The sequence below is a fragment of the Triticum dicoccoides genome, chromosome 1B (genome assembly GCF_002162155.2).
Source record: "Triticum dicoccoides isolate Atlit2015 ecotype Zavitan chromosome 1B, WEW_v2.0, whole genome shotgun sequence".
NCBI lineage: Eukaryota > Viridiplantae > Streptophyta > Magnoliopsida > Poales > Poaceae > Triticum > Triticum dicoccoides.
In genome coordinates, this window is record NC_041381.1 from 614,806,826 (window position 1) to 614,826,182 (window position 19,357).

General features: G+C 48.7%; 1 protein-coding gene across 1 annotated transcript; it reads left to right on the top strand.

Moving 5' to 3' along the window:
• Positions 1–665: 665 nt before the first annotated feature.
• Positions 666–3,665, top strand: LOC119350710 (nucleolin-like). The gene is made up of 5 exons (XM_037618408.1): positions 666–814; positions 930–1,212; positions 1,681–1,977; positions 2,072–3,137; positions 3,326–3,665. The coding sequence occupies exons 1-5, from the start codon at positions 666–668 to the stop codon at positions 3,391–3,393; spliced, it is 1,863 nt and encodes a 620-aa protein (XP_037474305.1). The 3' UTR covers positions 3,394–3,665.
• The last annotated feature ends 15,692 nt before the right edge of the window (positions 3,666–19,357 follow it).

A 19,357-nucleotide genomic window follows, 5' to 3' on the forward strand; every position in this document is an offset into this window, starting at 1 on the left:
TGGCGGAGCTAGGATTTGAAATCAGGGTGGTCCAAATTTTTTTGACAATTAAGTCTTACAAACTTATGAGAATTCTCAATTAAGTCTTAGTTTTGCATAAAAGAAGGACGCAAAGTATCTTTCAGCCAACAAGTTCCATACCACATACCTTGAGAAGTTCAAAGAATACTATGTTTCTGGCCTACCCTTTTTGCATTGCCATGAAAGAATACATTATATCTTCTTCATTCGCCTTGGATGTATGTGATCTTGCTCTATCGTCACATCCGGCATAGACATTGCTGGTTCATGAGTTTTTATTTCTACCACAAGTTCTCCGCTTAGTTCTTCTGCATCGGCCACATCCGGCATACTAGCCTTCTTCCTATGTTCATAGCATGTCTCTGAAAAAAGAGATGTTTCATGTCCTCTTCATTCTTCAATACTTCTGCAATAATAATTTTGTTTCTATCAATCATAATGACATAATGGAACAGACTATGTGCAAACGTGTGTCCATCAGTTCATCAACATATGTACCGCACTAGAATGGATAGCAATTAGAATCCCTAAATCAAAAGATGGGGAATGGGCTGTACCTCAGATCGAAAATTTGTACAGTGGCAAATTGCAGATTAGTCTGGCGGCTCTGGATTGCAGGGGTACCAGCCACCGCCCGCCAGGCAATGGGGCACTGCCGGCTACTGGCTTGCCGCACCTGGGCAGGGGCACAGACACGCAGGGCGGTGGTTCAGCCTGGACGGCACGAGCGGGCTTTCCGGCCCGCTCGTGGCCCGTTTAGGACCGGCCCGTACGGTCCAGGCCCGATAGAAAAGTGTGCCGGTCCGAGCCCAGAAAAGCAGACCGAAAAAAGTTCGGTCCGGTCCGGTTTTTAACCGGGCCGACCGAGCGGACCGATGGCGCAAGGCCCAGCCCATCTAATGTAACAGATCGATAGAGGCCCTGCCGAGCACCCCTTCCCCTCGTTCCATCCCCTCCCTCCTCGCTCGATTCCTCCCCCTCCTCACAAACAGAGGCGCCTCCTCCTTTGCTCTATCCCTAACCCTAACCCAAGGCGACGGCGCCGTTGCCCGCGGCTCTCCCTTCACCGACGGCGTCATCTCTTCCGAGTCCGAGCTGGAGGAGCACATCTACGTCGGGGAGGCAGCAAGGCCAGCACGCCGTCGGTCCGTCCTTCCCTGGTTCCTCACCGAGCGCCACGAAGAGGAAAAGGTAATGTGTCCCTAACCTGTAACCCTCGGCCCTCGCCAAACTGAGATGATTCAGAGAAACTTAGATAGGAGATTTGGAGATGTAGTGTTTGGTCAGGAGATAATGGTGATTGGTGAAGGAGAAGGGGAATGAGAGGGGAATTGTGTGATGCTGGTGTTCATTCTCGAACCTGATTTTTCAGCTAAATTCTTAGACACCAGCAGCCGCAGGTTCGAGAATGCCGCTAGTGATCCCCTGGTGCTGCTGTTTTTTTAGATAATGGTCAGGATTCAGGAGATAATTATGTTCATTTTCACTAGTAGTAGATGATTTTCTATGCTACAAAAGCCTGTTCCTGTTCATTTTGTATGATGCAACCTGATTTTGTGCGTATTTTGTTCATACTCGTTCCCTGTGATGTGTACCATGGTCTGAGATATTTGCTGTTTTTGTAACCTGATAATCTGAGTTATGTGCTGTGTTTTGTAGATAATGGTGAAGGAGAAGGGGAATGAGAAGGGAAAGGGTGCTGGTAAGGAGAATGCGAAGGCGAAGGCAAAGGAGAAAAGCGTGAATTACCTAATTAGACAAGATTCGGCGTTGCCTCCGCCGGTTCCGAGGAAGAAGAGGAAGCCTAAGGTGCAGATTAAGAAGGCGAAAGACTTTCCCAATGCCCCAACGGGAGAGTTGATTTGTAGGTTAAAAAAACACCATCCACCTCCGAGGCGTCTCCCCGACCGCACCGGTGCCGGCGTGCGTGCCGCGGAAGCCGCTGCCTCTACTATTGTAAGATTGCTTTACTTGATGCTTGATGTAGCCATATTTCCATATAACCATATAGGTGATGCTTGATGCTTATTTGTGTGCTCATGTGTGTTAGGTGGTAGATGACGAGGAGAAGGAGGATGAGGACGAGGACGAGGACGTGGACATGGATGAGGATGAGGACAAGGACAAGGACAAGGACGATGGGGAATATGAGGAGCAAAATCTGTTTATAGTCCCACCACAACCGGGTGCTGATATGTCGGATGATGATACATCAGAAGGGTATAAGGAATCAGCTGATGAACTAGAAGGTGACACTATGTCCGAGGAATCACTTGTGCATGTTGTATCTAGTGAGGAGGAGGCAAGAGAAAGGAAAAAGAACAAGAGGCGAAGAGCCAATGCTCCTGTTAGGATGTCATCGGATGTTTGGGCCCATTTTCACAAGGTCAAAGAGCCATCGACGGAGCATCCGGGAGAGATTGTGTTGAAGGCTGTTTGTAATTATTGTCCCAAAAAGAGGTATGCGTATACGCAAGGTGGCAGCACCTCAACTATTGGAAGGCATATCTTAAAATGTGAAGGTTTAAGGAACAAGATCGCTAGGAATGCCATCCAAACAACTCTTGAACTGCGCAAAATCAATGGTCCAACAAGTGCTCCAACAATGCACCCCTCTATTGAGTACAACCAAGGAATCGTCAAGGAGCTTATTGCTAAGATGATATGTGTGCATGAGTATTCATTTAGAATGGTTGAACATGAGTGGTTCAACATTCTGATGAAATGCATGAATCCAAATTATAAACCCATTGGAAGGAAGGCAATACGAGCCGAGTGCATGAGGGTTTACAAGAACGAAAAAGAGGTGCTGAAATCTCTCCTAAAGGGTGTGAGCTCCATATGTCTAACTACAGATTTGTGGACAAGCAACCAAACCTTATCTTACATGTGTGTGGTTGCACACTATATAGATGAGAATTGGAACTTACAAACCCGTGTGCTTGCTTTCATAGAGTTGGATCCTCCTCACTCTGGAAATGTCATTGCGGATGCTCTCTATGCGGTTGTGCTAGAATGGAATATTGAGACCAAAATTATGTCCGTCACACTTGACAACGCTTCAAACAATGATGGTGCGGTCGATGCTTTGAAGGCCAAGTTCTTGTTCCGGAGAGGTATGATTCTATCCTTGCTGAATATGCTTGCTGTTTTTGCTCATATGCTTGCTGTTTTTGGTCATATGCTTGCTGAATATGCTATTTTGTGCTCATATGCTTGCTGTTTTTGGTCATATGCTTGCTGAATATGCTTGCTCATATGTTGTTTTGTGCTCATATGCTATTTTGTGCTCATATGCTTGTAGACATTCATCATGTGGATGTTGATCTTGCTATTTTGGAGATGAATGTCAAAGTGATATTTCTCATGTGAAGGCTACTTTTGCATTTCTGTTATGTTTGTCATGAACTATGAATTGTCACTGCTAGCTTGGAGATGAACCTCTCATTTGTGTTATGTTCAACTTGTCAATTGCCATGGACTTGGAATTGTTAGAGCAAGTTTATAATCGTGTCGTTCAATGATGATAAGACCTTATGTTTGTGGATGTGATATTGTGCTTAACCTGATTTGTGCCATCTTTCATGTCAAAATCAGTTTGTGGATGTCCAAAAAACAAAGGAAATGCTGTCCAAATTTAGTTATTCTTGATGTCCAAAATTAGTCATGTGCTTGCTGTCCAATTAGTTGTTTGTGGCTGTGATATTCCTGTTGTTTCAGTCCAAAATTATGTGAAGAAACTTATCTGAAAACTGTAGTGATCAATGTTTGTGCATGTGATTTTTGTGATATTGTTCCTCTCAAAATCATTTGTTTTGATGTCCAAAATACAAATAAAATGTTGTTCAAATTTAGTTATGACATACTAGTCATTATAAGAAACAGAGCACTCACTAAATTTGGACAGCCTCAATTGTGGCCAAAAAGCGCAACAGGGCACTGCTAAATAATGGCCAAAACGCTTAATAAAGCACTCACAGGGACAGCTACAGTCTAAATACATCCAAACAGCCTAAACAGTGGCCAACAAAGCACTCCCAGGCTGTTAAACCGAGTCCCAGCCATCGGTCCCGTTCGGTCCAGTCGGGCTGACCGAGCTTTGCTCCTCTCGGTCCGGTCCTGGAAATTTGGCTCGCTGGCCACCTCGGTCCGGTCCAGACCGGACCGGCCGCGGCCGGTCCAAAGGCTGGCTCGGTCAAAGCCCGGACCGGACCGGACCGCGTCCACCCTGAGCGGTGGTAACCGCAGATGCACGGAGACTTCGAGCGCTGGGCGGGGCAAACAGAGAAGAAATCGTCTCCTCCACTCCTGGGACGGCGAGGTAGGCAGGGACGGCGTCCGACGAGGTCAGCGAGCACGCGAGAGGCAGGAAGCGAGCCGTGGCGGCGAGATGACAGAAAAATTAGGGAGCGAGGTCAAAGGACGAGCAGTGGCCCGAACAGCTGCGTGCGTTTCTTCGTGGGCTAGCCACATATGGGTCATATTGGGCTTTTTATTTTTCTCTTGCCCATTCCTAATACGTAAGGTATAGCCTGGTCCAAAATCCCAGGGTGGGCCGCGGCCCACCCTGAACACCCTGTAGCTCCGCCCCTGGTACCAAGCGCCGCCGGTGATGGGGCCGAGTGCAGTGCAGCCAAAGTAGAATCCCATTACGGTGAGACCGGCAGCGAGGCGAAGCCGCCGTAGGGCTGAACCGTGGCGGGCGAAGCATGGACGCCGGTCATCGGCGTGACGAGTAGAGCCGGGGAGCCGGTACCGGCCGGCTGCGGCGGCACGGCGAAGTAGGCCGGATGGCCTGCCGGAAAAACCTGCGGCGTGGTGAGGAGAGCCGGGGCGTCCGCGTACATGTAGCCGAAGAGAGATGACCCGGAAGAAGACATCGCAGCGACGACAGCGATGGCTAGGGCAGGAAAAGGAAGCCGCGGCTAATAAACACACAAGCACGTACTAGCTAGCAAGTAGACAGGCATACAGCTGGATGGATTCCAATCGGGCTGACGAGCGAAGGATGCAGCAGCTGTGCGGGAGGTAGAGACGTAGAGTAGAGGCGACGGCGACGCCGGCTAACAAGCACACATGCACGTACAAGCGAGCAAGCACACCAGCACACAGCTGGATGGATGAACGTGCCTATAGGCCTCGCCGTATACTACGCGGTCGTGAGCCTAGGCTGCTACTGAAGGAAGGAGAAGGGCAACGACAGAAAAGAAAAAAAGATGGGCATATAGAAGTGCTGCGGCCACGAGATGCGGCGGCAGCAAGAGGTGCAATGGTTGCGCGAGGAGGATGGCACGACGGCGGCAAGGACCTGCGGCGGCGGCACAAGGAGGATAGAGCGCGGCGGCGGTGGCAAGGACCTGCGGCGGCGGCGGCGCTCAGAGGATACGACGCTGCGGCGATGGCAAGGACCTGCGGCGGCCGCGGCTAGTGCAGCGGAAAGCAGCGGCAACCGGCGGCAGCGGCGGCCGGAGAGAACCGGCGGCGGCGGCGGGTGGCGGCGGCGGCTAGGCTAGGCTAGGGTTAGGATCGACTTGCGATAGATACCATATAAAATTGATTGTATGCATCAATAATTCTCATTGATCATGCATTAGGCATATATATAGGTAAAAGGCTGCGAGATCTCAACCGTATCCACTATACAGGAAAAGGATCGGGAGATATCGCTAAGTTAGGAAGTAAATACAAGAGATCATAGCCGCCAGATATACATGCAATGACAACCATGCTCAACATAGTGGACGTCGAGCATATCCAAGACCAGTGATCGATCACAAGTTCACCAACACGTCGCCGAATCAAATCAAAATGTAATACTAACAATTGGCTGTGCAACGCGGAATTCTCGAACAGAAGAAAGAGATGTTTTTTTCTTTAAAAACTAAGCGAGAGCCCGATTTTATAAATAAAGCCACCAGGCAGAGTCACAACCAACACATGGCACCACATAAGTTCAAACAGAAACGGCTAAGAAGAACGGGTACAAGGCATCCAGCCTATCATGGCGTGCAAGCCAGCCAAACGAGCAGCCAAACCACTAAGAATCCGACCTCCTGGAGCGCCGCAGCAGCGAAGAAGCCGTAGATTTCATTTTGGATAGCATATCATCGAACGCCTCTAGTTCCCCATCCTTAGTCAATGATCTCCACTGCTGCAAAAAGACATTAGCTTTAAATAAACAACTGACAGGGTTAGCCGGGAAAATGTGTTCAATAGTAAACTTGTTTCGAGTAGGCCATAGCGACCAACAAATCGCAGCCCGTCCCACCATGAACACCCGCTTAGACCGGCCTGCGAGAGAATTAATACAACGCCGAAGATCCTCAAAAGAGGATGGGTTCCAATTAACACGAAGCCAGAGTCTAATGCAGCTCCAAATGAATTTAGCCAAAGAGCACTGGAAAAAAATATGCTCGGTATTCTCCAGGGCACCGCACAGCTGGCAGCTGTCAGAGCCTGGCCCGTTCCTCTTCTTAATCTGGTCAGCCGCTGGAAGTTTGCGACGAAGATCTTGCCAAAGGAATATTTTAATCTTAGGAGGGATGCGGGCAGACCAAATGTATTTAAACTTGTCAGAGCGACCACCAGCGATAAGATTCGAATATGCCGATTTAACAGAAAAACGCCCCGAAGCGGAGTGGGGCCAACTAACGGAGTCCTCTTCCTCCGAGAGCATGGGGAAGCAGGCAGTAAGGCGCTGCCAATCTTCAAACTCCACAGGGGAAAGAGAGCGCCGGAAATCTAAAACCCAACCCTGAGCCAAGAGCTCAAAGATAGAGATCTCGGGATCAGCACAAAACGAAAACAGAGTCAGGTGAGCCACCGCAAGCGTGGTGTCCCCAACCCACCAGTCTAACCAAAACCGAGTAGATTTACCGTCTCTAACAACGAATTTCACAAGGGACCGAAAAATCAGTCTAATACTAACAAGCTGACGCCAAAATTGAGAGCCACCAGACGAGGGAGCGAACATAGGGCTCGAGGAGGGGAAGTATTTAGCTTTGAGGAGGTTAAGCCAAGCAGGGCGATCATCAAGGAATATAATCTTCCACCACCATTTTAACAAAAGGCATTTATTCATGATTCTGGTATTAATGATGCCAAGGCCCCCCATGTTCTTAGGTCTACAGATAAGATCCCATTTAACCATCCTATATTTGCGTTTATTATCGGAAGAATTCCAGTAAAAGTCACCCCTGTGCTTATCGAAGCCCGAGTGAGTCCCTTCGGACAGAAGGTAAAAGCTCATTAGAAACATCGGGAGAGAGGAGAGGCAAGAATTGGTAAGGGCAACCTTGCCCGCCTGAGAGTTATAACGGCCTCGCCACGGCAAAACTCTATTGCCAACTTTAGTCACAGCAGGAGCAAACTCTTTGGCCAGAAGCTTAAGAGGGGAGATGGGTACGCCCAGATACTTTAGAGGGAAAGATCCGAGAGAGCAGTTCAAAAGGTGGGCCACCCGATGCGCCTTCGAGACAGGAACCCCAGTCACAATGACCTCGCTCTTAGCGAAGTTGATTTTAAGGCCCGACAAAGCTTCAAAGCATGGAAGAAGAAATTTTAGATTCGTGATGGAGATGTCATTAAGTTCAACCATAATAATGGTGTCATCCGCATATTGTAAGTGAGAGATGTCATTAGGAATGAGGTGAGAGCTAACAGGTGAAATGTGACCAGCAGCCGCAGCACGAGATAGAATGTGAGATAGAGCATCGGCCACAAAATTAAAAAGCAAGGGGGACGCCCTATCTCCTTGTCTCAAACCCCTACCATTCGCAAAGAAATTACTGGTCTAACCATTGACATCCACCGCCGTGTGGCCCCCAGTGACAAGTTGCATCAGACGATGAACCACCGAACCATCGAAACCCTTGGCCAGCAAAACTTGGCGAAGGAAGCTCCAGCTCACCGAGTCATACGCCTTTTCAAAATCCAGCTTCAGGACCACAGCCTTGGTGTTCTTACTATTAAGGTCATGGATTATCTTGTGCAAGCAAAGCACCTCGTCCAAAATGAATCTCCCCTTAATGAACGCAGATTGGAAAGGGCTAATGACCCGATGTGCGATCGGAGAAACTCTAGTAGCCACGCCCTTGGTAGGGATCTTGGCAAAATTGTTAATCAAGGAAATGGGTCGAAATTGGGAGATCAAGTCAACAGTCCCCAACCAAAAACCTTGAGATATAGCCATAATTAGGCCTTTTAGCTGAGGCCAGAATTGCCGGAAAAAAGGAATGGAGAAGTCGTCCGGGCCTAAGGCCGCATTAGAGTTGGCAGAACTGATCGTCTCGAAAATTTCCTCATCCGAGGGAGGAATCAGCAAATTGTCATTATCAGCGTTCGAAAGCTGATCAAGAGGAGACCAGAAGGACGAAGCCAGCTTAAAGCCAACCTCAGGTTTAGCCGCTAGAAGGTTAGAGAAGAAGGAAACCACATGGCGCATAATCACCAGGGGGTCAGATACCCTGACACCGTCAATAATAAGGCTATCAATAATGCATCTCCGACGCCTACCGTTAGCAATAGCAAAGAAGTAAGACGTGGGGAGTCGCCCTTTAAGGTCCAGTTGATAGTGTCACGCTGTTTCCAGTACACTTCCTCCTGCCTATGAATGCCCAACAACGCCTCTTCTAGACCATACCGAGTTTGCCATTCATTCGAGGACAGCCCAGAATTATCCGCGCGTTCATCCAGAACGCCAATTTGAGCCATCAACCTAGCTTTGTCACGCCATGACTCAGCATAGTGGTTTTTGGACCAACCTCTAAGGAATCTACGAAGGAAATAAGAGCATTGGTGCCAGTCATCCATCGGGCCAAAAGACCGGCGAGTAGAAGAAAGGAAAGACATAATCTTTTGGGCCACCAACTCATTGAAACCCTCCACATGCAGCCAGGACGCATCAAACTGAAACCTTGGTAGACCCACTGGGCGCGGTACATCATTGAGAGTCAGGGGGGTGATCAGAGCCAACACAGGCAAGGGCTCTAAGACTTACACGGGGGGAATAGAGAATCCCACAAAGGACAAACAAAAACCCTATCGAGAACAGAGCGGATGGGGGGATTTTGATGGTTAGACCAAGTGAAACGGGCTCCAACCCTAGGAATCTCACGAATAGCCGTGTCCCTAATGAAGGCATTGAAGGCATCAGCCAGAGGCCAAGAGAAATTAGACGAGCTCTTGTCAGAAGGGAAACGAAGCAGGTTGAAGTCGCCCCCGATTAGGAAGGGAAGCTGGCAAGATTCAATTTTAATACTAATCTCGTCCAAAAAAGCAAAAGACATCACATGGTCAGCCAGACCATATATCACCATTATTTCCAGCAAGGAATTGAGAGATCGAAGAGAAACCACCATGCTGGCCCAAAAAATGCCATGGTCAAAAGCCACAAAATCGAAAGTATCTTTTTTGGTACCAAGAAGAAAGCCTCCCGAATGACCAACTGAGGCCACAAAGTTCCAATGAAATCTGTCTATCCCAGCAATGGCCGATAATTCGCTCACGGAAAAGGAAGATTTGAAAGTCTCGACAAGGCCAATAAATTCTACATTTTCAGATCGAACCAAGTCTTTAAGTTGGTCCCTGCGCCGCCTAGCGCCGAAACCTCTAATGTTCCAGAATAAAGCCTTCATTTATAAGACAAGTTTTTAATACAAAGACTTGACCTGCTTGGCGCCATGCAGGATTTTGGACGCTTCCCTGCCCTACGTTTAGAGACCAACGGGGGAGCTTGACACCTGTCATCTCCCCCCTCGTCCCCACCAGCCACAACCGGTGGGGCAGCCGCACCCACCCCAGCCTCCTTGGCTTTCGCAATATCAGCCTGGGCTCTTTCATTCGCCCTAATAATACCAAGAATAGACAAGGGAGAACCCAAGCTCGAGTCTAAGCAAATACCCACATCATCTAAAATTTTAAGCAAGTGATTATCAGATTGTGAAGGCAGAACTAAACACACAGGAGAGGGGGCCGTGGGAAGGGAGGGGGAGGGGGCTGGGGACGAACCTGAGGGGGGCAGATCCCGAGCCGCAGCACGCCGAGCAGCCCGATCGACCACCCGCTCACCACTGTTGGAGACGTGTCCGCTCTTGCGAGCCGTGGAAGCAGGCGAGCGCACAGGCACAGGGCGAACACGGCTGGGGGAAGCCGTAGCAGAGGACGGGCCCGAGGCCATACCCAGATCAGCTTCAAGCCTACGGCAGAGCCCAGCCGCTGACTGCCTAGAGTCACCAGAAGCACGGCTCTTGGCGGAGTATTTCTTGACAGAGGACTTCTTCTTCTTCTTGGGCACAGCGGGGCCAACCGGGGGTAAATCTTCAATGCCAGACAAATATGGAGAAGCGGGACGGGCAGGGCGATTGGATCACACCGCCGAGAAAGGCGTGCCCTTAGCCCCATCAGAGGCCGCTTCCCTGCCGCCCAAATCAGGCACTGAGTCCTGGGCCCCCCTGCCAGCAGGCGCATTCTCCTTTAACATCTCCTGGTCTTCGGGAGGAAGACCATCCCACTCCGACTGGGTGAAACGAGGATCGGTCCCTTGCATGGAGCCGTCGGGGCATCCATCCCCATCTTTGCTCTTGTCGCCGTTGCCAGAAGCCGGGGGCGGGGGAGGAGGAGGAGGCGACACCAGACCCGAGGCCCCCTCCACCCGCACCCGGAGCCGAAAGCCACCAGCCGCAGGGAAGATGTCAATGGCGCCGCGGATGCACAAAGGGTCAACACACCAAACCCGAACCCGGGCCGGCCCTAGAATGGCCAGCGAATCTTGGTCCACTTCAATAGGTTTCCCGATGAGAACCCCGAAAGCCATAAGAAATGCCGTGGTGCGCATGTTAGGAGGAACATCATCAACCAGCACCCACACATCAGACAGAGAAGAAATCGCCTTGGACCCGAGAGAAGCAGCTTTGACCGAGACCACAAGTTGATTCAGAGGCAGCGTGAAGCTAGTGCAAGAAGAGATCATACGGAGGCTCTCCTTGGAAGGAAACGTTGCAGCAAAATCGAACTCAGAAAGCTGGCGAATTTGCCAATCCCAACCACCCTCATCCCATAACTGAAGCTCGTCAAGACGGGTCTGGGAAGAAATGCGTTTAGCCTGGACGAAGATAATGCCAACATTGGAAAGCGACGAGATAGGAGCTGCCTCCGGGATCCCCCTATCTAAAGCAAAGAAAGAACACCCAGGGATACCGGTACCATAATGGACAAAAGCGGGGGGCTTGACGCGGTTCTGACAGTCAACCGTTAGGTGACCGTCTTCCCTGCAAATGAGGCAGAAGGGAGGGTTTTCGCACCGAGATTGGAAGTGGCCGGGGCGGTGACACGCAAAACAGGTGAGGATGGGGTTGGAGAATTGGGGTTGGGGAGGGATGCGACCAGAACCACGAGGAGGAGGAGGAAGGATACCGTCACCAGGCGCAGCAAGCCCAGGACTGGAGCCCCGCCCAGCAGCGGGACCGGCAGGGCGGCAAACCGGGGCCCCCAACGCGCCACGGGGAACGAAGCGGGATGGACCACCCCCCACCACCACCGGAGCCCGCGACGGAGCGCCGCCCCGGGAATCAGCCAGCGGAGGAGGCGCCAGGGAAGGCCCCGACGAGCCCGCCCTACTGGCCGCCGCCGCCGACTCCCAGGGATCGACCGCAACCGAAGGAGCACCAGACGCGGGGGAGGCACCGATGGGCTTGAACCAGAGGCGCGGGGAGACACGCCAGCCGACGCCGACGCCGACCCTGCCTCCGGAGCGAGCGAGGCCTGCAGCTTCGCGTGAAGAGCCGCCTCGTACTCCAGATCCGCGGTCGCCTCGCCGGAGCCATCACGCCCCCGCTTCTGCCCGGAGACCGCCTCAGTGGAGGAAGCACGAGAACGATCCATCGCAGCCACCGCCGCAAAGGAGAGGGAGAGGGGAGGGGGAGGAGTAGATCCGGTGAAGCGCCGAATGGGAAAACGGAGACGAGACAGATCTGAGGAGGAGGCAGGAAACCCTAGAGTGGGGGAACCGCGCCCCTCCGCACCCATAAGTACCCGGACCGAGTCAGGCCCGGCTCGATACAAGGCCTCACAGGAGGGGTGGGCTGGACCTGGGCCACCCGCGGCCCAGAGACCAAAGAAGGAAGGGGGGAACAGAAAAGGACGCCAAAGCCAACCCCGAGGCCGGCCCACCAGGCCCTGTCCCGAATCAAGAGCCCAAAACTTATTAGTCCGGAGAGGGGCGAAGAGACCAGAGCGAGAAGGGGAGACCAGAGAGGAGAGGGGAGCGGCACGCGACGCCGCAGCGGAGCCCGGAGGAGTCCGCGGAGGGGAGGAAGGAGGGGAGGTCGCACGGGGCAGGGGCGCCGCCGGGACGGAGCCAGAAGCAGGCGACGCCACGAGGGGGAGGGGGGAGAGGGGGGAGAGGAGAGCCATCTCCAGTGATCCCCTCTGTATGTAGTCCACGTGAAAGCAACTTGAAAGCAATAAGAGAGAGATGTTAGCTAGCACGCAGAACCTTCATTGCAAGATCTTCCTTTTCTTTCACGTACTGGAAACGCTAACATATCTTTAAATACAGCGTGTCCCAAGCATAATGCTAGTTCAATCTCCCGGTCCGGCGAACATGGCCCCGCGCGCCATATGCACCTATATATTCGTCGGCCGAGGAGGATAAACCTCGATCTAGGAGAGTAGATAGCGTGAGCCTAACATGGGCAAGCCGCGGCGAAGGGTCCAACGACCGACGTACGGGGCCATGCATTGTTAGGCGGGCTCCTTTGGCAGTAGCCTTATCAAACAACCAGATATTGCCAAAGGAGACTTGCCTGACGATGCAGCTTTTGTGCCCCATGGAAAGGTCATGCATGGTGTATGGTTTGCATAGCCACGTAGTTGCTTCCTTTTAGTATGTTGTGACACGTGCAGTTGCAATTTCAAGTGTTGCATCCTGTTTGCACACCTAAACAGTCAAAGACCCGGTCATGGTGTGAGAAGAATTGGTACGCCCTGCATAAGTAAGCCGACTGTCGGCAGGTACGCTCGCGGTTGGCATCAGTAACCTGGACAACTGACGCATTGTTGAACACACGATTTCAGTGTGCATGTAATTGGTATTCCGTACTAGTAGAAACTACAAATGTTTGAACGATTTTTTGTGACACATTTCTTTTGACACAAACCAATGCTAAGTAGTATGATTAACACATACGGTGATAATGTAGACCTCCAAAATTGTGAGTGTAAGACAGAGAAAAAGTGTTATAAAAAAGTTTGACCGAAAATGGCTTCCGTCCCGCTTTATATATAAAGCAACATCCTAGCATTACAACCCGGCACTATACCACACGAACGACAAAGGAAACAACAAGATGCAACAGTGTCGGGGATGTCAAAAAAGCCCCAAAACGACAAGACAACAACAAAAGAAAGATGAAAGCCCTCATGCACAATTGAGTCGAGAATGGAGCCAATTTGAGAAGGAGACTAGCCTTCGGACGAAGCTATTCCATCAGCAACACCCGGGAGTCAATCACCATTGCGCCAACCAGCTCCATCTCTGAATGAACACTCTACCCTCTCACCCTGGATCGAAGGGTGCCACGTCATTGGACGATGAAGACACTCACCCTAGAGCTGACTAGGAACAGATGATGGGATCCCAAGTTAAGGCCTCCGATCATAACTCCTCGCCGTACTAGCTCATGATGGGAGCATAGCCGTCATGGCCACGGAACCCTCAATGCGAGTAAGATGCTATCATCCACAACCGCACCCAATCACAGGCGGGTAGGAACCTTGCTCATGCAAGAGAGCCTCCAAGAACGGAATGACATCGTAGCGCCGCCATCATCACTATGAAACTATATTTACAATCCTTTGAAATAAAAATGTTATACATGAGTATGATTCTATTCCTACAACCAAAGGGTTCCAAAGGGCTACGAATCCTATTTTTTAGAATTCTTGCAAAATTTCTCTAAATCAAAGGGCGCCTAAAATACGGTTCTTGATCCAAGTTAAGCCATGAACTTTATAAAATCATCGGTATTAGCAAGACACCCTAAATGATAAGTTTATTTGGGCTTTTGTTTATTTTAGCATCTCAAGGTTCCAAATGAATAAAGTACAAAAATTCATGAAATCTCAGAAGTTCTAATTATGTCCGGGTTCAAGAACACAATAGTGTAGCAAATTAAACTAGTTCATTCGACTTCAGCCATGAACTGTGAAGAAGAAATCGTTCGTCTAACAAGACTGTTAGATTGTATAGTTTTCATATATGTGTACTTATGTTGTAACGTTGTACCCCTTCATTATATATATGTGATGAGCTCTTTTACGGTGATTGACGAGTTACGACTAGTAATTTCATGTAACTCCACCTCGGAATTTTTCGGACCGTTAGATCTGGGAAAGTCATTTGAAGATTTATTTTCTGTAAGAAGGGTAAATTAGTAATTGAGCTGCTCCGTCCGTTCCGTTCCGCACGACAAGTTCGTCCCCGTCCCCACGCACGGACGAATCCAATCTCAATCCCCTCGCATAGCCGCCGCCGCCGCCACCCTCCCCTCGCTCCTGCCGCAGGGATCCGGCCGGCCACCAGTACTGCAGGCCCTCCACCGCGGCGCGCCGAGTCGGCGGAAGCCTCCGCTTCCCAGGCGCCCCCTAACCTGCCGCCGACGACAGAGGATCGATCTCTCCACCGTACGCCGGAAACCATACTGCCTCAGGCTGCGCAGTTCCCTCCTGTTTACTCGAGCGGTTTCCCCTCTGACGTCCATCGCCCGTACTACCTCGCCGCCGGCGAGCTTCCCGCCGACTATAGGTAGCTGCATATATGTCCTACTAGCTCCTCCGATCCTCATGTTCGCGTCATCGTGCGGCCGCGGCAGTCCCATGCTCTGATTGCCACCGAACTACGCCCAACCAACTGCATGTTCAGAGCAATACATTTCCTGATCGCTCTAGTACTTTTGCTCTGTTATTTTGCCTGTTCCCAAGTCTGAACATATTAAGGCCGGCCTGAGGGGATGTTTGCTGAAATCTACTGCTGTTTAATTATATTCATTTCAGCACTTGAATAGGGTGATTTACCAGTTGTACGAATTCTTGGCATGCATGATTAGAGTAGCTGTGAGAGTCTAAATCTGAAATCTTGCTTGCTTATGCCTAGACATGGTTAATTAAATCCTTATCACTGAAAAATAATAAGTATACTGAGAGCAAGCTTATGACTTCTCTAATCATGGAAACATGTGCTTAGCATAATCACAGTCCTTGGGTACGGTGCTTTCGTTGGTGTTGTGGTGTGATAGTTAGTATTAGCATGCGCTTCTTCGCTTGTGAGGCCTTTCCGGCCATGTATCGAACCTATTTGCTTTTGTTCCCATCGCCCCGTGTCAAACCTTAGTTGGAATACTCTAAGGGCCTCATTTTAAGGCTGGGCATGTGCCTCCATTCTAAAAAAAAGCATAATCATCTAGTTCGCTCTTCTTGCTATGCTTGTAATTCAAAACCTTGTAGTCATTTTCACTTCAGTTTCCACACGAGTACCAAAATCAAAATTCGGTATTGAATACGGTTTTTATAATTGCAATGTCCATTCTGCTGTGTCATATATTGTAAATGACCTTGTGAATTGTGATGGGACATGAGTTACAACAGTGTTAGTTGTCAATTCATGTATGATATTTGTCTTCTTAATAGTATTATGTTTGCTTCCATATATTTCTAATATGAAAACAATTTTTGGTTGCTGGAGTAAAGATTTAAACCGTCTCCATGTTCCTTATCTATTTCTGCAGTGTCCACAGTGAGCCTTCAGTACATTTTTTTGCAATGTAGCACCATATATCCTTTCTTTGTGAACATAATTGTGGAGCGTGTGCTTAAAGAGTGATCAGCTTAGATACTTTGGTTGACACTTTGCTCAGCCTAGATAGTACAGAAAGAAAGCTTAGTCTGGATCCAGCTGTCTCTGTGCAGATTCCCTTCTGTTGCAAACTAAAGGTTGGATCTTGACTTAAATCACTTGAGCATACAACAGGGATCTTGACTTAGTACAGTAGTTGCATAACATGTGGTTCATTTTGCTGAGACCTGTATCTACATTTTTTGCTAGATTAGCTGCATTCTAAGATGGCACTCCTTTCTGAAAATGAGATTGTCATATCTAGTTCAGTGCTTCGCGAGGAATTTGAAAATATTCATTTCCTACCTTCTATTCTCTTTTTTATAGGACACCATAGGACAGGATCTTGTGTATTCATTTAGCTCTATGCATTAGCAGGCACACTATACTGTTGTATTGACTATTGCCCTGTCGGAACAAATTATGTTGACATACTCAGACCAATGGTTGCTCGTTTTTTCCTAGGTATGTGAAAAGTCAAGGTGACAAACAACTGTGGTATAAGAATGCTGCACATTTGACATCGGATTGTGCACCTGAGGTAACCGCTGATGGTGCTCCAATTGTTCCATGTGGCCTTGTTGCTTGGAGTTTGTTCAATGACACATATACAGTTTGGGTCAATAGGCTGGTTATTCAAGTGAATAAAAAAAAGGACATGGCTTGGAAGAGTGACAAAACAATAAATTCGGCAATAATATCTATCCCAGTAACTCCCAGAAGGGAAGTCTTATAGGTGGTGCTAAGCTAAATGAGAGCATACCAGTACGCGGATTTCTCTTTGACCCTGCACATGCATTACTTTTGGTATTAAGGGATCTGTGTGCTGGAATATAGCAGACCTTTATTACAATCGTTTTATGCACACTATAGATTTTTTACTCATTAACAATTTATTCTTCTTGTCTGGTGTTCGAACCATCGGATTGGTGTGTGTACTAGACAGTTGCCAGCCACCGTCGTTTACCTCCAGCTCACCGGCCAGCCGCCATCATCTACCTCCTGTCTTATTGGATCGCCGGACAGCCGCCATCGTCTACCTCCCGCCTCGCCGGACAGCGCGGTCGTCTAACTTTGTCTCACCGGACAGCCACCGCTGTCTACCTCTGCCTCGTAGTTAATTGTGTACTATAAATTCCTTCTGAGAACTTGTTAGGTTATTCTAACTCTGCCATGTATCCAGGATCTTGTTTACTGAATATGTACTTTTTTTAGTGAATATGTACTTTTTTTAGTGATTTTCATTTTCATGGCACTTCCATGATTTATTTCATTTTTTGTTATATATTTTCCAAGATTTTTATTTTATTTTTCCCTAATGGCCATGGCGTGAGAGCGGACTGCTAGCGGGCTGGGGGCTTTGGGCGTTGCAATGAAGAAGTTTTGCAAAAAAAAAAATCAAATTCAGGAGCATTTTAGGTCAAAATTTGGCCAAAAAAAATCAATAAAAATTCTCAAAAAATCACACTACCCTATATTCAATCTGGGAAAGTTAAGTTTTGGCGAATAGAAAAAAATAGAAGCAAAATTCAAATTCAGGACCATTTTGGACACGTTTCGAAACAATTCCGGATTAGTAATCTTTATCTGCGAAAAGCAATCAAACCGGTTTCGGCGGCTTCGGAACATTTCCGGTTTTTATCCCGGAAAATTCTTAGAAGTTTTCAGAATAATTCTGGCATCCTCCAAGAATTATCAGGCATGTGCCGAAACCAATTTGACTTAATGGTATACCCTGAAACAACTTTTCAGTTTTACCGAAACTATTCCGGTGTTCTCTCCGGAACTTTTCCGCTGTCTCTGAAACTTTTTCGGTGACTTTCTCTCAGACTCCCTGTGTAGTATTCTGCAGATAGATGACCCTTAAGCGTGTGACCCTATAGGTTCGGTGAAGCATAGACATGACACGAAACACTTTCCGATCAATGATCAACATCAGAGCCGTGGACACCCATATTGACCCCTATACCCACACGAATAAATATTCGAGTGAACCTCCAGTTGCCGTGTGCTATTCATGTTGCTTCGCGGTATATTACAAACACCCGAGGTGATATTTACTTGCATCCATGTGGATCAACAACTTGTCCACTATGCTAGTTACCTCGTTACCGGTTTTGTCCTCTTTTCTCGTTTCCGTGTTCCGGCATCCCTATGATCAAATCACATTGTGTCTGGCCAGACGATGATGGATACCGTACCACCGAGAGGGCCCAAGAATATCTCTCCATCGTCGGAGGAGCAAATCCCAATCTTGAGTTATCTCGTTTCTTGCCATACTTTTCCGTGAACCCGTAAGCCGCCGTAATAGCCACCTAGTTATGGGATGTCGTTTAACAAACCCCAAAGTTCACGAAGCAAGTACGAAGGAACTCGATACTCTCATGGTCTAAGAAATTATGCAAACATTAACTTTCTCTGTGTTATTAACGATTAACTAGTGAAGAATGTATCTCATAGCATAACATTAATTCGGATCGATTCAACACAAGTGTTCTTCTAACAATGTGCCCTCAAAATTGCCGGCATAGACATGCCCATGATCAGGAAAACAGGATTATCATGCAATACTTGAGCTAGTCTTAGAGGCATGACTAGGAATACATTTTACAGTTTATTATACCACACGCGCACATGAGTTTTCCTCCGAGCCTTGTGTTATTGCAGAATTGAGAATCATTGCAGTTATAGCATGGAACATAAACTTTCATTACAAACTTTGGAGATACAAAATAACTATTATTACTGCCTCTAGGGCATATCTCCTACACAGTATGGCCCATAGTGCTAGTCGTGGTCGCCATGACCCATAATGGTAGTAGTTAGTCCGTGTGACCCATAGTGCTAGTCGTGGTTTGGACGACCCGTAGTGGTAGTTGTGTGTCAGGACTACCTATAGTATTAGTAGAGGGACCACATGACCCGTAGTGGTAGTTGTGTATCAGGACGACCTTTAAAGGTAGTTGTGGGTTCAGACTACCCATACTGATAGTTCTGGGTTCGAACAAACCATAGTGCTAGTAGTGGCATCACACGACCAATAATGATAATTACGGGATTGGACGACCCATAGTGCTAGTTGTGGGATCAGAAGAATCATAGTACTAGTTGTGGGACTAGACAACCCATCATGGTGCTTGTTGACCCAGATGACCGACAGTGCTATGTTCTGGGTTCAGATGACCCATAGTGCTAGTTGGGGGATCGGACGACTCAGTGTTAGTTGTTAGTCCAGACGACCCATAGTGCTAGCTGTGGAACTGAACAACCCATCGTTGTGCGTGTGGACCCGAATGACCGATAGTGCTAGTTCTGGATTCGGATGACCCATAGTGCTAGTTGAGGGATCAGACGACCCATAGTGCTAGTTGTGGGTTTGGACGGCCATAGCATTATTAGTGTGATCGCCCCCAAATACCGGTCTTACTCGTCCGGGCCCACTACTAT

Excerpts from the sequence above, each read along its gene's own strand:
- LOC119350710 (XM_037618408.1), top strand. The coding sequence starts at position 666 with ATGGGGCACTGCCGGCTACTGGCTTGCCGCACCTGGGCAGGGGCACAG. Across the intron at positions 1,978-2,071 it reads AAGCCGCTGCCTCTACTATT|GTGGTAGATGACGAGGAGAA; the intron begins GTAAGATTGCTT and ends CATGTGTGTTAG. Across the intron at positions 3,138-3,325 it reads CAAGTTCTTGTTCCGGAGAG|ACATTCATCATGTGGATGTT; the intron begins GTATGATTCTAT and ends ATATGCTTGTAG.